At 49.2% G+C, this 18223-nt stretch overlaps 1 protein-coding gene across 3 annotated transcripts in view; it reads left to right on the top strand.

Moving 5' to 3' along the window:
• AUTS2 (activator of transcription and developmental regulator AUTS2) overlaps positions 1 to 18223 on the top strand; it is a 1175598-nt gene that overhangs the window by 1148328 nt on the left and 9047 nt on the right. For all 3 annotated transcript variants that reach the window (XM_066382453.1, XM_066382455.1, XM_066382454.1), the window contains exons 10-15: positions 48 to 92; positions 3123 to 3218; positions 6183 to 6254; positions 7520 to 7549; positions 9370 to 9441; positions 14311 to 14452. In XM_066382453.1, coding sequence (XP_066238550.1) covers positions 48 to 92; positions 3123 to 3218; positions 6183 to 6254; positions 7520 to 7549; positions 9370 to 9441; positions 14311 to 14452 — 457 coding nt within the window. The remainder of the gene's footprint in view (positions 1 to 47; positions 93 to 3122; positions 3219 to 6182; positions 6255 to 7519; positions 7550 to 9369; positions 9442 to 14310; positions 14453 to 18223) is intronic.

Here is an 18223-nt window from a genome sequence, read left to right on the forward strand (position 1 = left end):
GTTAGACTCTTGAAGTAACGAGCCTTTTTGCTTTGATCCCTTTACAGTTTGACAAATACCCTACAAAAGTTGACCCATTCTACCGGCACAGCGTGAGTCTCTCTCCCATGCTATGCGTTCAGTGTCGCTGCTTTTCCATCCTTGGTGCTCGTGCCCCCAGATCAGTTAAACGACTAGCCGCTTTCCTTAATCACCTTTGCCAGAACTCCCATCGCTCCTCGTCACTTTGGATGCTTGCTTTTGTGGCGTTTGCTTTTGGGTAAAGATGCAGTATATACTCCGTGGAATCAAAAGATCATCTAATGTACACCCAAGACTTGAAAGCGGCGTGGAACCTCGCTGGCCGCGGGGCCTCCGTCCCGCGCAGTGCGGCACCTGCAGCTGAAACTTCGCCGTTTCAGGAGACTCTGAGGGCACAGGAGTTGGGTCCCCAGTGGAAATGTCATTACTGCCGAATTCCCAGAACTCAACTTGAATTGTGTCCTCCAAGTAGAAAGTCTCTTATTATCTTTTTGACTCGTAACTCTTCATAAAGCAGGTTTTTAGACTAAGTGCAGAAGCCTCTTTCCTCTGGCTGGTAGTGTTCTCCCGAGATACTTCAATAAAAGAAGGTCTGAAAAATTGAAATAGATGATTTAATTTTTCTCTTGGAACTCATTCCTCTTTCTTAAAAAAAAGAATACTTGTTTTACACAATTTTAAGTGGACGGTCTGTCTGGAGCCTAAATTGGTGCCAGCCTAAAGTTTAATGTTCAGATATCTGTACGACAAGACCTTGAACTTCTTACCATGATGTTTTGATTATGGAGTGAATACTGCATCATTTTTACCTGAAATTTTGCAAGTTTCTTTACTCGGTGGTTTATTTGTTTTCTTTTGTTTTTGATGAAACCAGGAAGGAAAAAGATTAAAATTGTTTGTAGTCATGTTGATTCACCACACTCAACTGTTTTTGCTTTAATTTTTTTTTTGAGGGGGGGTAGTGTTATCATTTGAATAGAAGCGCTGCTTAACAGGTCAGCCAAGGCTGTGAATTTATTCGCTCTTAGAACGAGATGATTAGATTCCTGATTAGCCCTGAGTGTAGCTGAGAAGCCAAGACTAGAAAATACTTAGAAAACACTGAAGGATTAGCCTAGAGCCATTCAGAAATTGCATGAGGAAAGCCACTGCAGAAGGGGATGAGGAGAATATATTTGAGTGCTGGGCCCCCACCTGGTTCCAGCATGGTCCTCAGTTGAAGACAAAAGCATTTTTTAAACAGACGTGGAAATCCAGTGGACCGGTGGGTTTCCTCTTTGGGTCCGTCCCGTGAGTGCTGTCATCTTCATAACCATCAGCGCTCTACCCTTTGCCTATATCTTACCGATTGAAAGTAAGGAGCAGCTCACAAAATCCTCTTAGAGCAAGTTTAGCGTACTCCACAGGGGACTCAGGTTTAACTTCCTAGGACCCGGATGCAGTGTCCTTTTATACACATTATGTCATGGAGAGCTCCAGGCAGAAGGTGGAGAGTAAGCCTGGGGGCCTTCATGTCCTATGGATTAGGTCCTTCAGATGTTTAGTCAAGGGATGATGGTTAGCTATGTTCTAAGAGGGTCAGTCACGGAATCAGGCAAAAGGAAAATGGTGAGAAGATCCCATTTTTTTATTGAAAGCATTAAAGTAAAAATACCCACCTGGAGGCAGAGTAATAGAAATTTGAGTGTGTTTTAGTGCGGCATGTATTTAATTACCCTGCTTCACACAGTGTACTGTGGGAGAGGTATTTCATATTATTAGTTATAGCGGATAATGTGTGAAGTGCTTAGTCTCCCCAGCTTTGGGGATTAGGACGTTATAAAGGGGAATTAAGATGCAATGCACTCAAGTATCTAAAACACAATTTCAGACTTAAAAGTAGTTTTAAATGAGGGTACTTGGCTTGCAATCACTGTTTAAGTGGATTTAGTTCAATATCAATTAGTCTGGAAAACTTTGCTGCATCATTGAAGGGAGCAAAATGAAATAAAGTCCAACAGAAAGAGAACATACCCAGAGCACAGACAGGATTGTCGAATGTGGGTTTCAGTCATTACCTAGAGAGTGCTAACGTCAATGCATCATGAGGAAAAGCTCAAGTGGGGACTGTATTGTTTGACATAGTACGTACAACCGTATGGGTGGGACATGCCTTAAGTATCGGGAGGGTGGCTTGATCAAAGTAGGAACCAGAGCAATAGAATCTCAGAGATACTAAGTTTTTAGAAGGAGTACAAAGATGTGTTTGTGTTGTCTTTGCTATTGCTGTATATATATATATTTTTTTACTCCATTGTGTTGTCTATAAACTATTAATTCAAGAAAATGTATATACTTAATTCAGAATCATTCTTCTCCCTTCACTGAGTGTGGGCAGGCTGACATGTCAAGGCCTTGGCTTGAGTGGCCTCCAGGGAGCTTGTCCATCTTATAGAAGAATGGGCAGCTCCCCTTGCAAGTCTATACTGAGTCATCTTATTTTACCCTTCCGCAAATATTTGTCGCCATTTCTGATGAGACAGTGAAATTGTCCTCTGGAACTGCTATTTCTGGAACAACCTAATGAAGCAAGGATTGTGAATAATTTCTCATTTCCTCAAACTATTAAAAATCCAGAAGTACTAATTGAGTTTTAATGGTATAAAATCCTGGAACTCATAAAGACTGGCTTCTTTTTCTTCCCCTTTTTTTTTTTTTTTTTTTTTTCTTCTTCTTATTTTCTTTTTCTAATTAACTCGTAATTTTCTGGGCATCGTGTTCGGCTCAGCGCCCCTCCTGTTTCTGATATGCATTCAAGTCTCCCACCATTTAGGACTTCTATCCATTTTAACAATTAATAATTAGAAAAGCTCCCTTTCTAACGACGTCCTCATCGGGGACATCATTTGTTGACTGATTGATTCTGAACTACTCCTTTGGCTTTTGAGTTAAGCATTCGTGGCACATCTGTGTGATCATTTCATCGTGGCTTCTTGACTAATAGCATCCAACCGAGATGACTTGGCTTGCTAATGTTGATGTCTTTCTATGGGGAGGGAATTGGAGTGTGCCACTTTGTCTCCGACTAAAAGCTGTTTTTCCCTCCCCGTCTCTGGCCGCAGCTCTTCCATTCCTACCCTCCTGCAGTATCGGGCATACCCCCTATGATCCCACCCACGGGCCCCTTCGGTTCACTACAAGGAGCATTTCAGCCGAAGGTAAGACTTGGCAGCGGAAGCACATACGTCTTTGCACGTGGGGCCCCAGGCTGAGCATGCGAGTGGGCTCTTCCTTCTCTCGCCTGTCATTTTTCTGATCCAGCGTGTGACCCCTGGGGATTCGAGTGGCCATGTTTGGTTTTGTTTCCTTCTCATCCGTCTACTTTTAAGTCTCAGCCACATTTTAGTTTCATTTTGTACTACTACCCATGCCGTCTCAATTCAGCTAGGATCTCCTATCCTCTTTACAATCAGCCTACATGCATATTTTCCCACCAGTACAGTGGACACGGGAGGGAGTCTGGTCCGGAATTCTGTCAGACGTGTCGGATAGAAGTTGTCCTTGAGGTGATATATATTCTTTAGCAAAGATGCCAAGCTGAACCGTTACTGATTTTAACAGAAGGGAGGAAAAGGGTTCCAAACTGAAAATTGTCTTTTTTAACAATGGAGAGGGAAGAGGCTTCTGTGTGGGCTCCCTCATCCCCCCTCGGCCCCCTGGGCCTGCAGGGAGGGTCTGCCTGCAAGTGGGTTGCAGGGTCTTCCTGTTCCCGGACTGGTCACTCCGTCCTCTCCGCCCTCTCTGTCCTCCGGCCCCTCACCTGCACTCACACTCGCCAAGGTCAGGGCTCCCTCTCTGTCCTCCGGCCCCTCACCTGCAGGTACACTCGCCAAGGTCAGGGCTCCCTCTCTGTCCTCCGGCCCCTCACCTGTATGCACACTCGCCAAGGTCAGGGCTCCGGCATCTCTTGCTAACATCCTAGTGTGAAATGACCTTTGACCTTTGATAGGAACGTCCTTCTCTACCTAATCGGGGAAATGCTGCTGAGCTTGTGCTGCAGTTGTCTCTGAGGGTCAGTGTGGATGCATCAGTTTCGACCTTTTTGTGACTTGAATCTGCCACAGCCCCTACTTTACTTACACGCAAAAGAAGCATGGTGAACTTCTCCTGTGGAGAACCATCCGCAGATTTTAAAGTAGGAAACTTGGCTGTGTGTGATTTTGGGTTTCTTTTTAATTTTCCCATCTCAAATTTTAGCTAAAACCCCAATTTTGGGCCAGAGCCCCCAAGGGGGAGTGCATATTACATTTCCGAAGGCAAGTTGCCTTAACACTAAACATAGGAAAAGAAATTAAAAAAGTATTAGAGGTGGGATAGCTACACCTTAGAAATCACACTAACCTGCCTGGAATCGCAGTTTATAAGCTGGTTATATGTATATGCGGGGCTTTTACAATGGCCCTGTTAAACACCTCTTGTCTTGGGATGAAAGGATGGTGATTTCTAAACTCCTTCCCCCCATCTGCTCGTTACTACTCCCTCGGACCCTGGTCTGTCCCCTCCAGGTTGCCACAAATCTCTCGTGCATCCCCAAACAGACTGGTAGGTCATTTAATAAATTAGACTATTTCCCTCACTCACAATTATCCAATCACACAGAAAACTACATCTGGGCAAGAAAGTGTCTCTCCTGGTGTCGAAATAGGCCTTTCCAGGCCATCTTACTGATTGAATATGTAGATTGCAGTTCATTAGTGGAGTTCTTCATATGTATGCAAATCAGGCTGTTAACAACTCCAGCTTAATTGTTAGTTGTGCAGTGGCTGATTGCTTTTCTTTCTTTTCTTTTTCTTTTTTTTTTCCTTCTCCCTGTAGGCAAGCTTTGTGCCTACACCTGAGTCCGTCCCCCACCACCACAAATTAACTATGTGGGGTGAAAGGGATTTTTAGAGGTTGTGATTTTTTTTTTTAATTTATTGATTTTAGAGAGATAGACAAGGCAGGGTGAAGAGAGAGAGAGAGAGAGAAACATTGATTTGTTGTTCCACTTATTTATGCATTAATTGGTTGATTCTTGTATGTGCCCTGACCGGGGATTGAACTCACAACCTTGGTGTATTGGGACAACTCTGTAACCAACTGAGCTACCTGGCCAGGGCCAAGATTATAATTTCCTAAATAAAATACCTAGTGAATAATTTTCTGACTCCTTTACCCACTATTAGGCAGTGACTGCTTGTGCCAAAAGTAGGCTTTCTGTTGCTAATTCAAGGAACAAAAGCCTACAGGTAGGGTTAGTGTGGATGAGATTTGAGAATGGCGTGGGGACTGGGAAGGACGAAGCTGAGTTGCTTCAGAAATCACTTACTGTAAGTCTGTGTGGTCCCTAAAGTAGGTTCTCTGGTCCCATTTCCCCCACTGCTAATGAGTAATTACCGAGTGTAATTCCTTGTTATTGTCTGCCAGTTAAAATTTAGAGAGGCAGCTTAATGTCTGTAAAACACTTGCAGTTATTCTGATGAGAAGCACCTGAGAGAGAAAATGATGATGACATTCACTCGGGATGTTTGTCTGGTGGTAAAGCAGAAAACGCAGCGACAGAGCCTCAGTGACTCGGGAGAAGACGGGTGTCGGGCAGCCCGTCCACATGCGGCCTCTCTTTTTGGCCCTGGGCTTCCCATCGAAGCAAATGTGGCCTCCCTGGGTTGACATGCCGTTGCCAGACGTGGCAGTCTCCGGCCAGGGGCCCCTGAGAAAATGGGGTGCAGGCATGGATGGGGCGCGTGTGTGATCCCTAAGAAAGATGAGCCTGTGAACTCTTGTGTTCCAGAATGAAACCAAAAATGAGGAGCTGAGTGGAAAGGGTGAGATTAAGGAATACAAATTGGTAGTTACGGAGTAGCCTTGGGGATGTAAAGGACAGCATAGGGAACAGAGTCGATAATACTGTAGTAACTATGTATGGTGCCAGGTGGGGCCGGGAATTCTCCGGGGGAACACTTTGTAAAGTATGTGATTGTCTAACCACTGTGCTGTTCACCTGAAACTGATACAGAATAATACTGAATGTAAACTGTAACAGAAAAAAATTTTTTGACTTCTGTAATTTAGAGGGAAAGACAGATCATGTTTTTGTGATATGTGTTATGTGCTTCCTAAGCTGTGGTCTAATCAATTTGTAGACATCCAACCCTATCGATGTTGCTGCTCGACCCGGGACAGTCCCGCACACTCTACTCCAGAAGGACCCAAGGGTACGTATGAAGTCAGGCTTGATCTCAGGTAACATTAGGGGAGGGGGGAGGGGGACACAGCCAACCCAGTGATCGCACCTTCTTTAGCTCGTCTGAGTGAGCGGCTATTTTAGCTCTTCCTTCTAGTTTGTCAAAGAAAATGCCAGTTACTCTTAGAAAATAAAATCTCCACGCTCTGCTGCGGGCGTAGGACAGTGTGCCGAGGGGAGGATGGAGGCGTGGCTTATGGTCTAAGATCAGAAACGGCACTCTCTTCGCTTGTGTAGTTCTGCTCTGCCAGCCTTCTGTGTTTCCTTCAACTTCTCTCACACAGAAGAAATAGCTGTAAAAGCTTTGAATGGAAAAGCACCGAGTGCTTTCTTTCCTGGAAGTTGGGACACACGCCCGGCTTTCCTGGGGTCACGCAGCTGCTCTGGTCCTCTTTCAGGGTGGCCGGGGGCCCTTTGTGCTCTCGAGCTAAATAAGATATCCATTATGCCATGTTTATGTTGTCTGTTTGTAATGTATACCTCCGCCTACTCTCAGAAAAGAATTCCAAGTTACACGATATATTCTATATAATCTTGTTTCACTGATTGTTTATTTACATCCATCTTTGGAGTAACTGTGACGAATGATTACCTTTTACAATATTGTCTTTTTCCCTGGGTAAGGGCAGTCAGGAATTGGTGACGAGTTAGGTAGAAGTTTAACATGACTCAACTATGTAAGTATTTTTATGATGTTTAGTGAACTTGTTTAAAATGTCTGATACCTCTAAGTAATCGAGCAGTCATCGAAATGAGGACGTTGGTAGAGATAGCCGGGTTCTACCATGTCCCGGAAGGACACCTCTCCCCAGGCACGGGTTAGTGTCCAGCCTTACCCGTCCACATTGGATGGCCATTCTCCCTTAGAGCCACTCTGGATGGCCATTCTCCCCTTAGACTCACTCCGTGTGGTTCAGAAGGGACTGCTCAGCACAGGGAGACTCCTCAGATGTGTCCTGTGAGCAAACCATGTTGCCAGAGGGCAAATTGCTGTTGATTGAACTTGTTTAGAGGGCTTGTCAGTATAGCTGTACCAAGGCTTGTGAAGTGGGGGGAGGGGACATTTGGCACTTTTGATAGAGTGAACATGGGTTAATTATTCTCTAAAAGGGCTTCATTTAAAAGTAAAATTCTAACATTTTAATTTCCCCTCCTAATGAAGCACTACAAATTTGTTAATTAGAGCAATTGTTTGAGTGACAGGCATGTAACCAAGTTGTCATTTTCTCTTCACAGTTGACAGATCCTTTCAGACCTATGTTAAGGGTAAGAAAGCTTCTTCTAGAACTGTTTTTGCAACCTCGGTTTGACTCCCTGTGGGTTAAAAATACAAATCTATTATGCAGAAGCAAGCCGCAGTTAACATTGGAATAAAGTGTTGGAATGACATTTTTGTTAGATTGAACCCAATCTAATTCAGGTATTATGATTGAAAACAGCCTCAGTTGTCGTTGCTTTGGTGTTAGAGGGAGCCAGGCTGTTGAGGTCAGACTAACAGATAAAACTCGGCTGAGTCAGATTCTCTTGTTAGCAGTTCTGGTAAAAAGGTTTGAGTCATAGGAATTTAAGGAGAAAGAATTAAGCTACAGGCTGAAATTAGGATTTCATTGAGTCCTGCTGTCTCTCTTGCACCTAGAAAATACATATATATCAGTCTATTTTGGCTGATGTCTGCCTCATTCTGTAGTAAGTGACATTAACTTGTCACAGCCATTCAGCCTCCTTTTCGGGTGCAGAAAATGTGTTGGTTGGTTGGTTAACATGTGTAGCGGTCTGGAGAGTGGCCAGCCAATGACCTCCAAATAAATGCTGACTGACTTGGTTGGTTGGGGGGAAGGGAAGATAGATGTTTGGATGAAAGACGGATAGATAGATTTCCTGCTGTCCTTAACCCATTTCTGGTGCGTAAAAGCAGATCATTGAATTTCTCAAAATGGCGCTAGGGAAGGGTGGATTGTGTCATCACTTTAGGTGATGGGTCCAAAGACCCATAATTTCATTACAAAAGAAGAAAACTATGCCCAGACTTGGTCTCAAGTCTGTATTTCAGAATCAGCTCCTTCACTAGAAACCGGAAGTGTCTGTCCTTTGCTGATGTCGGAATGGAGCACGGTGTCTCCTCACCCAGCCTGCAGTCACAGAGCACCCATTCGGAGCTTATGGGTGAATTGCGTAGTGAGAATACAAGTGAAGTGGGAAGAGATGGTCCCTCCCCTCCAGGTGGACAGAACCAGAGCACTGTCCCAGTCCCCACACCCCACTGCTTACAAAGCAAGACGTGAACTAACTCGAGAGGCCTGGACTGATACGCCCCAGAGGGTGAGGAGAGGGAACTGCTGCGTGAGGAGGCCGAGAGAGTAGGGAGGACCAAGTTCTCATCTTTGTGTCTTTTTCTTTTTCTTTCCTTTCTTTTTTTTTTTTTTTTTTTTTTTTTTACCTACAAGAGTTACAGTTCGCACCAATGTGAATGCAGAAAAATTCTGGGTAGTTGATTCTGAATGGCTAGCTGACTCTTCTTGAAGCACTTTATAGGAACTGGGCCTCAATCAAAACATGGTGAATGCCTTTGTCTTGCTTTGGGAGCTAAGAGCAGCCAGTGTCGGAAGAAAGAGTTGACCCAGGTTCTGGACCCGCTCTTGTTTTGAACTAATGATGCACAGGCATTCACTAATTAGCTTTTCCAAGCAGCTGATTAGCATTCCAGCACGGCCACGTTGTGAAGTAGGGCTTCTCGCTCTGCCAGCTCTGCCAGCTGGCACCAGAACAGAAAGAGAGAAGGGACACAAGTGGGCTTCAGGCTTTTGCCATCTTATCCTTGGTAACTGGGGAGATCCTCGTCAAGTGTGGCTTTCCAAGGAGCGGCCGTCAGCTCGGGCTCCCGGAGGGGGGGGGGGGTGCCGACTGTGGCTCCCGCAGGCCTGGGCACCAGAGAGCGGCTGGCAAGGAGGCACTCGGAGGATACAGAGCACCCTTGTTTCATCAAATAAGCCTTTGTAGCCAAAATCTGCTGAAAGGTTCAGGGGCCACTGATGGCGGGTTTCTCTGAAAGGTCTTCCTTCCGCCCACAGTGCTGTTTCTTGTTGCAGAAACCGGGGAAGTGGTGTGCAATGCATGTTCACATCGCCTGGCAGATCTACCACCACCAACAGAAAGTCAAGGTCAGTTCTGCCTTCCCAGCCGGGGCAGGGGGTGGGGGGCGCGGGTGTGTGATCTCCCTACTAAGGAGGCGCTTCAGTAGAGTCTGAAGGCCTCCTGGCAGGAAGGATCAAGTGTCTCTGGGAAAAGCTATTTGGAAATCTTACTGTTAATTAGGGAAACCACCAGAAAAGGACAACATAGAAGCAAACTGGTAACAACTCCCTTATGGGGTTTTTATTTCTTCTTAAAAATAAATAAATAATGGTTTTGCCATCTTTTTTATCTCAAGAGTTTAAATATAGATGGACATCTAACAGAAATGTGTGGGGAAAAGCCGTAGACCAGATGCCCCGTGTAGATTTGATTGCACAGTGGGGCGGGACCGATCCCCCCCTACCCCCCACCACCCCCCCGGGGCCCGAGGGAGCCAGGAGGGGCCTGGAGCCCGCAGGGAGGGGCCTGGAGCCCGCAGGAAGGCCTTCACCTGAACGTTTTCTTTGCTGGAAGAATCGGTGCATTCTTTTCATTTTAGGGCTTTGGAAAAAGGACCAAGGCATTTAAGCCCCGCCTGGTGCTACTGAGCCTTCCTTATCAATGCACAGTGTTAAAAATGACTCTTCTAGAAGTAGTTGTTGGTTTGCAGTGGCCTCTCCACACCTCATTCATCCTCCTGGGTGGCCAGGCCAGAGGTCAGAGTACAGTCCGTCCCTGGCAGAACCACCGTCTGGCCAGTCACCTGACCTGTCCACTGAGGAGCACACGACATGCTTTAGCAGGCCTGTGTACACGTAGCGGAGCGGCCAGGAGCTGCTGCAGGCGACCAGCTATGGTGTCACAGGTTGGCTAGGAGAACGCAGGGCCTGACGAGCCCAGATTTTACAGCCTGGATATTATTTACAGTCTGTGTAACTCTGCCTTGGAAAGTTGGGGGGGGGGGGGAACGACACAGTCCATCCTGGAATTCCAATAAGCTTCAGTGAACCTATTTTTCCAACCGTAAGCATTTCGTTTTAACAACCTTTGGGAGTCATTATGAAACTAATAAAAGAAGGTGACAAACATGCAGATAAGGACATTGAAAAAAATTTTCAATGGTTAGATGGTTTAAGAAAACAACAACTTTATATGTTAAAAAACCCACTTTAGTAAAATGAGGCCACTCAGATATTTGTTTTGGTTCCAAATACCTGCTCTTTCTCCCAACATTCATCCCATCAGTGAGGTTCGCTCACTTTTACTTTCTTGTTCGGCGAGGTTTAAAGAGAAACCTTACGGCCTCGCTTCCTTAGAAACTGCGTGTGCTCTGAAGAGCTACCGAGGTTTTGAGGCTCAGTCCTGTCCCGTTTCTGCTCTGGATGGTGCGGGCGGTGGGACGGTAGGGAAGGCACGTCCCCCTGGAACTCCTTCGGTTAAAAGAGATGAAGGATGTTGTCTCTGCCCTTTTAGCAACTTCTTTTCCATGAAAGTGTCCCCGGTGACTTGATACCTTCATTATCCCAATTCAATTAGGAAGACCTCTTACACAGGAGATAGCTGTTCATCTTTTCTTTCCGGCAAACTCGTTGGAATCCCCAAGCGCCATTTTGCTTCATGGAGCTAACTTGTGGTTAATGGAAACTGTGCTGAGTACCGTGCAATATGAGCACTAAATAATTTGGCAAACCAAATTAAAGGAGCCGTTCAAAAGATTTGTATAGTTGATAGTGAATCAGAAGGCTTTGTCTTGGGATTTGGCTATTACTTTATAGTGGGACTTCTGTGACAGGATTCCCTGTAGATTCGGGCAGATCTTACGTCATCTCTCTTTTTTTCTTTAACATTCATTGACTCAGCCTTTTAGTCACTCACCAACAGTTAATTGAGAGAGCCTCCTGCCTGCAGGCTCCTTACCGTGCCAGGATCGGAGGGCACTCAGCTCTCCCGGTGTCTGGTTGCCTAGAGTTCAGTAGTGAGGATCCGTGCGTGCATGCGTGCATACAAGGTGGTGTGCGTGCTGTCTGCTTCCAGTCTGAGGGGCTCAGGTAGGTTTCATTCCAGATAGGTGTGATGGATGAGTGGGATTCGTGACCTTCAGCCGGGAGGGTCCTTGCACATGCTGGATCAGATGCCACCTTGTTGACGTAGCATACAGTGGGACAAAGATTTATTTATGGGGGAGTTTCAGGTGGCGTGGAGCCAAACGGACTGAGTGCGTCAGATATGTCTTAAGAGATGGGAAGCAAGAGCGCCAGAAACGGGAAGGGCTGTGCTGAAGTGGGGGCTGGAGTGTGGGGAGGCGGGGGCAGGGGAAGGGCTGGGCTGCAGTGGGGGCAGGAGCGTGGGGAGGTGGGACAGGGGCAGGGGAAGGGCTGGGCTGCAGTGGGGGCAGGAGCGTGGGGAGGTGGGACAGGGGCAGGGGAAGGGCTGGGCTGCAGTGGGGGCAGGAGCGTGGGGAGGTGGGACAGGGGCAGGGGAAGGGCTGGGCTGCAGTGGGGGCAGGAGCGTGGGGAGGTGGGACAGGGGCAGGGGAAGGGCTGTGCTGCAGTGGGGGCAGGAGCGTGGGGAGGTGGGACAGGGGCAGGGGAAGGGCTGGGCTGCAGTGGGGGCAGGAGCGTGGGGAGGTGGGACAGGGGCAGGGGAAGGGCTGTGCTGCAGTGGGGGCAGGAGCGTGGGGAGGTGGGACAGGGGCAGGGGCAGGGCTGTGCTGCAGTGGGGGCAGGAGCGTGGGGAGGTGGGACAGGCGCAGGGGAAGGGCTGTGCTGCAGTGGGGGCAGGAGCGTGGGGAGGTGGGACAGGGGCAGGGGCAGGGCTGTGCTGCAGTGGGGGCAGGAGCGTGGGGAGGTGGGACAGGCGCAGGGGAAGGGCTGTGCTGCAGTGGGGGCAGGAGCGTGGGGAGGTGGGACAGGGGCAGGGGAAGGGCTGTGCTGCAGTGGGGGCAGGAGCGTGGGGAGGTGGGGGCAGGGGCAGGGGAAGGGCTGTGCTGCAGTGGGGGCAGGAGCGTGGGGAGGTGGGACAGGGGCAGGGGAAGGGCTGGGCTGCAGTGGGGGCAGGAGCGTGGGGAGGTGGGGGCAGGGGCAGGGGAAGGGCTGTGCTGCAGTGGGGGCAGGAGCGTGGGGAGGTGGGACAGGGGCAGGGGAAGGGCTGTGCTGCAGTGGGGGCAGGAGCATGGGGAGGTGGGACAGGGGCAGGGGAAGGGCTGTGCTGCAGTGGGGGCAGGAGCGTGGGGAGGTGGGACAGGGGCAGGGGAAGGGCTGTGCTGCAGTGGGGGCAGGAGCGTGGGGAGGTGGGACAGGGGCAGGGAGACTCCGAGGTCTGGACCCCAGGCCCTGGTGTGTGTGTGTGTGGGGGGGGGGTGAGTGCAGATTCAGAGAGCGCTATTGAGAATCAAGAAGGCAGGGCAGCTTTGAAATTAGTTTGAGGCCCTGGCTGGTTGGCTCAGCGGTAGAGCGTCGGCCTGGCGTGCGGGGGACCCCGGTTCGATTCCTGGCCAGGGCACATAGGAGAAGCGCCCATTTGCTTCTCCACCCCACCCCCCTCCTTCCTCATCTTGGAGCAAAGATGGCCCGGGCACTGGGGATGGCTCTTTGGCCTCTGCCCCAGGCGCTAGAGTGGCTCTGGTCGTGGCAGAGCGCCGCCCCAGAGGGGCAGAGCATTGCCCCCTGGTGGGCAGAGCATTGCCCCCTGGTGGGCGTGCCGGGTGGATCCCGGTCGGGCGCATGCGGGAGTCTGTCTGACTGTCTTTCCCCGTTTCCAGCTTCAGAAATAGAAAAAAAAAATTAATTAATTTGAGAGGGCTGCAGGCCTCAGGATGACGAGGGTTAGGAAGTACAGTCAAGACTATTGCAGTAACGACGTAGGGTGTCAGGTGGGTACTGGGAAGATTGGGGGAAGCACATTGTAAAGTATGTGGTTGTCTGACCACCGTGCTTTGCACCTGAAACTAATACAAAATAAGTGAGTGTGACTGTCATCGAAAAAAGTTTAAAAAAGAATTTCGTTATTTTAAGTGCTAGTGTTTTGAGTCTATTTTGCTGCAGTGTAAAAACAGAATTGATGTTTGCGTTAAACAAAAGCTAAGAAGGCTGCTGGGGTAAGGAGTCCCGGGGCAGATTAGGAGGCAGTTTCTACAGCCCCAGAGGAGGGTGAGCTGGCTGGCTGTCAATAAGTGATGTGGAGTGATTGCAGTCTATGGCAGGGACTTCACAGTCAGGTTCTGGGCGGCTTCCTGGGCCGGACTGATCTCTTCTTCTCAAGTAATTGGGGGTAGTAGGTAAAGAAATGACCCGTTTGTTAAATTAGTATCCCTAGTTAGTTTTTTTTAATATGTAACAATGATCATTTGAAAGTTAGCTTGTAGGCACGCAAATCTTTCTTCATAACTTTCCCTTTCTAATGTGCTGTGATCTGTTAGAGTGTGGTAAAGAGTCATTAAACCATTAATTTACACAGAAGTTTATTCAGGCAGAGTTCCTAATAAAATGAGCTTTAAAAAGACTATCATTTAAAAACTTGCTAAAACGGGCCTTCATTCACAGCAAAATACTGTGTAATAAAGCTACTTCGGAGTGGCTAATGGTGTCAAGTAAATAAATTTGATACAATTTTATTCCTCAAGCCGTACAACCTCCAAGACTGATTTTACCGCTTGACGATCTGATTTGAGAGACAGGTGCCGGCCGCTGCCCTGCCCGCTGCCCTCTCGGAGGCTGACCTGCTTCTCTAGCGCTGGGGTTAAATGGTGTGTGGGTTGCTGTGTCCTCATGCTTAAACCTGACCAGGGCTTGAGCCCACGTGCGCTGTTCCCAGCTTCCTCTCTCAGTCTCAGCCACTTCATTACTAATGTCTCTTCCCTGCCCTTCCTCCGGGGACGGCACCTTCTCCCCCCAACCCCCCCCCCCTTGCTGCTTTAGAAACAAATGCAGTCAGACCCACACAAACTGGACTTTGGACTGAAGCCCGAGTTCCTGAGCCGTCCTCCGGGCCCCAGCCTCTTCGGAGCCATCCACCACCCCCACGACCTGGCACGGCCTTCGACTCTGTTCTCCGCCGCTGGTGAGTCCCGAGGGGGGCAGGGCAGAGCTCAGAAATGCTGTTCCCCAGGAGCTCAATAACTCGTGTTGGTGCTCCGGGCCGCCGCTCCATCACTCCCTGAAAAACACGGTTTATGCCAGCTTGCAGGGAGGGCCACACCATAGCCCCGCTGGGGAAGTGGACGCTCCTTCATTGATGGGCCCTGTTTCATGAAAGAAGGGGAGAGAGACCCTTCTCCCCTTAGGGGACTCCCAGTGCTTTGGCTCATTATTTGCGTCTAAATCAGGGGTCCCCAAACTACGGGCCCGCGGGCCGCATGCGGCCCCCTGAGGCCATTTATCCGGCCCCCGCTGCACTTCCGGAAGGGGCACCTCTTTCATTGGTGGTCAGTGAGAGGAGCATAGTTCCCATTGAAATACTGGTCAGTTTGTTGATTTAAATTTACTTGTTCTTTATTTTAAATATTGTATTTGTTCCCGTTTTGTTTTTTTACTTTAAAATAAGATATGTGCAGTGTGCATAGGGATTTGTTCATAGTTTTTTTTATAGTCCGGCCCTCCAACAGTCTGAGGGACAGTGAACTGGCCCCCTGTGTAAAAAGTTTGGGGACCCCTGGTCTAAATGAAGCCAAGCTAACTCACGAGCATGCCAAAGGCTGTTGGAAAAAAGATCAGAAAGCTTCAAGGGCAGGTGGCACCCTGACTCGTGGCGCCCTGACTCTCGGTGGCCACGGAGCCTTCCGTCACGCTCTGTGTGGGGGGTCTGAAGGGGAGGAAACACTGTGGACCCTTTGAGCGACACAGTTTGAACCGAGGGGCTCCCTTTACCCGTGGGTTTTGTTTTCAGTGAATACGTGCAGCCCTGCAAACACGTTTTCTTTTCCTCGTGCTTTTCTTAATGACGTTAGCTCACTTTTTGGAAGAATACAGGGTGTAATATGCCTAGCACATCCAGAGTGTGTGTTAATCAACTGTTTATATTATGGGTTAGGCGTCGGGTCATCAGTGGGCGATTAATAGTTATATTTGGGGGGGGGAGTCTAAACATCTATGCAGATTTGGTACCAGTCTGGGGGGTTGGCATCCCTCACCCTCACCTTGTTCAAGGATCCCCTGGACGTAAAAGTTACGCTAGTTGGTGGTATGGTCTGTGATAGTTGGTTGCTGGTTGGTTATAATAATGCAGGAAATTTAGGGGACAGGGTGTAAAACACCCAAGAGAGCTGTTTGTTAACATTTGAGAATTCGCCCTCCTAAGTGATTCCAGTGTGGCGAAGCTGGGGGCGGGGCTGCTGAGCATCAGGCTTCAGGTAACCCCGTTCTTGCTCCGGGCACATGCTCACAAAGGCAGAGGCTCGAAGGAGCGTGAGGTAGACGAGAACATCCCTCTGTCTCAAAGGTCCCTTGTTACTCAGTCTTTTCTAAAGCTGTCTTCCGCGCAGGTGCCTGGCACAGGGCTCCACTTGACAGTACTTGTAAACAACCCCGCTAAGCTCACTTTAGTGACCAGCTCCATAACTTAATACCCACTACGCTAAGTAGAATTTATTCTGGCTGTGAATACCCAAGGGGCTCCTGATTTCTCGCCCTTGGGGAAGGAGTTTCTCATGCATCCTGCCCTCTGCCTTCCCAGGCTTTTATCCAAGACTCCTTCTGGGTGGACCTAAACCCCTTCCATTCAAAGAGAGAAAAACACCCACACTGCAAGAACACATCGTTTTAATGGGCTTCGTTGCCCAAGCAAGTGAATCACCCTCAAGGGTGGATGGAATTTGCTAAGGTCTCAGGTTTTTCTCTGTCAGTTCTGTCGAGGGACATATTTGAAGGCTTTGTTACCATGGCACCTAGGCTCGGAGACAGGGCTACATTAAGAGCAATTTTTGGAGAGACCTGGAGAGATTTCTCCCTGGCTTCCGTTTGAGCCAAGCGGATGAGTCGGCTTCCCCTGTTCAGTAATTCTGGAACGACAAGGCGCCCTGGGGGGCCCCGGCCTGAGCGGCCCCAGCCTTCACGGAAGCATTCATTACCCTGCACCACACAGACGGTGTGCGGCCAGGTTTCCACTCTGCTGGCGACACTGTTAATACCTAACGAATGTGCCAGGCCGCGCTTGCTCTGTGGAGATGGGGTGTTAACTTTTGCATTTTCTGGATGCAGCGTAAGTCGCCGTTTGGGGCTGAGCAGAGAATCGCCCACGTGCCTTCTGATTTCGGGGTGCTGTGACTGAGACAGCTGTGTCCCCGTGCTGGGTGGCTCCTCCACACCCCCAGCCCCCAGCCCCTTGCCGGCTGGAGGAGCAAGAACCCAAACCATAAACTGAGTTCATAGGGTTTGGGGGAGGGTGAACCGTCTCCACTGAGTCCGTATTTTCTGAGGAACTTAAACTTGTTCATTAGTTGTTAGTCAGTTCCCTCAGGCCATGTTTTTACTTCTGTTCTAGAAGGTAATCTTTTCCAGTATAAACAATATTGGATTTTTGCCCCAAGTGGTTCTTCGGTGAAACTTTTAACTGGTATGTGTAAGAGGCACGGTTGTTAAATTCAGCCACTTCTGTCTTAGCATTGGGCACTAATGCCTGACATGAACTCAAGAGGCGTCTCAGATGCCCTTGGCCGGTGTCTTGTCCGGAGCCAACGCCAGCCTTCCAGAGAGCGTGCCTCCTCAGCTGTCACCAGCAGTCCCCAGCCAGCTGGGGCCCCAAGCTCTTAGAAACACTGTCCTTCCCTGATTCACACATAAACACTATGTGCCTCCCTCTTTCCCTCCTTCCTTCCCCAGCTTCCTTTAAGAAAAGGATTTGAGGCATCTTAAACACATACTGCTGTCTCAGGCCAAATATAGAGTAGAGAACTGTGCGTAAAGGGAAGGCCACAGTGTTAGACCCGAGTGCCCGGGTGGGGCCGAGACTCTTGGAGCCAGTGACGAGGTTAGTCGTGTCCAGAAGCCCACGAGGAACTGGTGGCCCCTGGCCCTGGAGGGTGAGTGAGGTCAGAGGACTCCGTCTCCCACCACCCAGCGTCACTCAGGGCGGGTGTTTCGTGGGGTCAGGCTGTGTAGTGTCCCTCAGCGGGAGGCTGGAACCACTAAGACATGGTCAGGAAAAGAGATTCTGTGGCGGCCCAGAGCAGAGCAGCCCCGATACGCAGCTTCCTGACAGCTGCTCAGAAGCCCCGATGATGGAACTTGCCCTCAGGGTGCTCTGTGAAGGGAATAGTTCCGGGTCAGATGCCCTCCTCCTAGACAGTGAGCGAGCCTGTGGACATAATCGTGGCTCTCAGTCCTTCAGTAAAGAACCTGACTTCACATTCTTTTTTTTTCTTTTTTCTTTTTTTTATTTATTCATTTTAGAGAGGAGAGGGAGAGACAGAGAGATAGAGAGACAGAGACAGAGAGAGAGAAGGGGGGAGGAGCTGGAAGCATCAGCTCCGATATGTGCCTTGACCAGGCAAGCCCAGGGTTTCGAACCAGCGACCTCAGCATTTCCAGGTCGACGCTTTATCCACTGCACCACCACAGGTCAGGCGACTTCACATTCTTGAACCTGGCATTTCTCCAGGTTATAGAGCCCCGCCCCCGCCCCCAGGCAGTGTTTGGCAGTGTGTCTAACACTCTGCTCAGCGATGGACTCTAGCTGTGTCTCTCCCTTCGCATGGTCTCCGATGGGCTCCCCCGGCCCCTAGGGGCCAGGTGCCCTGTGGAAGCTGGCTTCCTGTGTCTCTCCCTTAGCATGGTCTCCGATGGGCTCCCCCGGCCCCTAGGGGCCAGGTGCCCTGTGGAAGCTGGCTTCCTGGGA

This window comes from Saccopteryx leptura, chromosome 4 (assembly GCF_036850995.1).
Source record: "Saccopteryx leptura isolate mSacLep1 chromosome 4, mSacLep1_pri_phased_curated, whole genome shotgun sequence".
Lineage (NCBI taxonomy): Eukaryota > Metazoa > Chordata > Mammalia > Chiroptera > Emballonuridae > Saccopteryx > Saccopteryx leptura.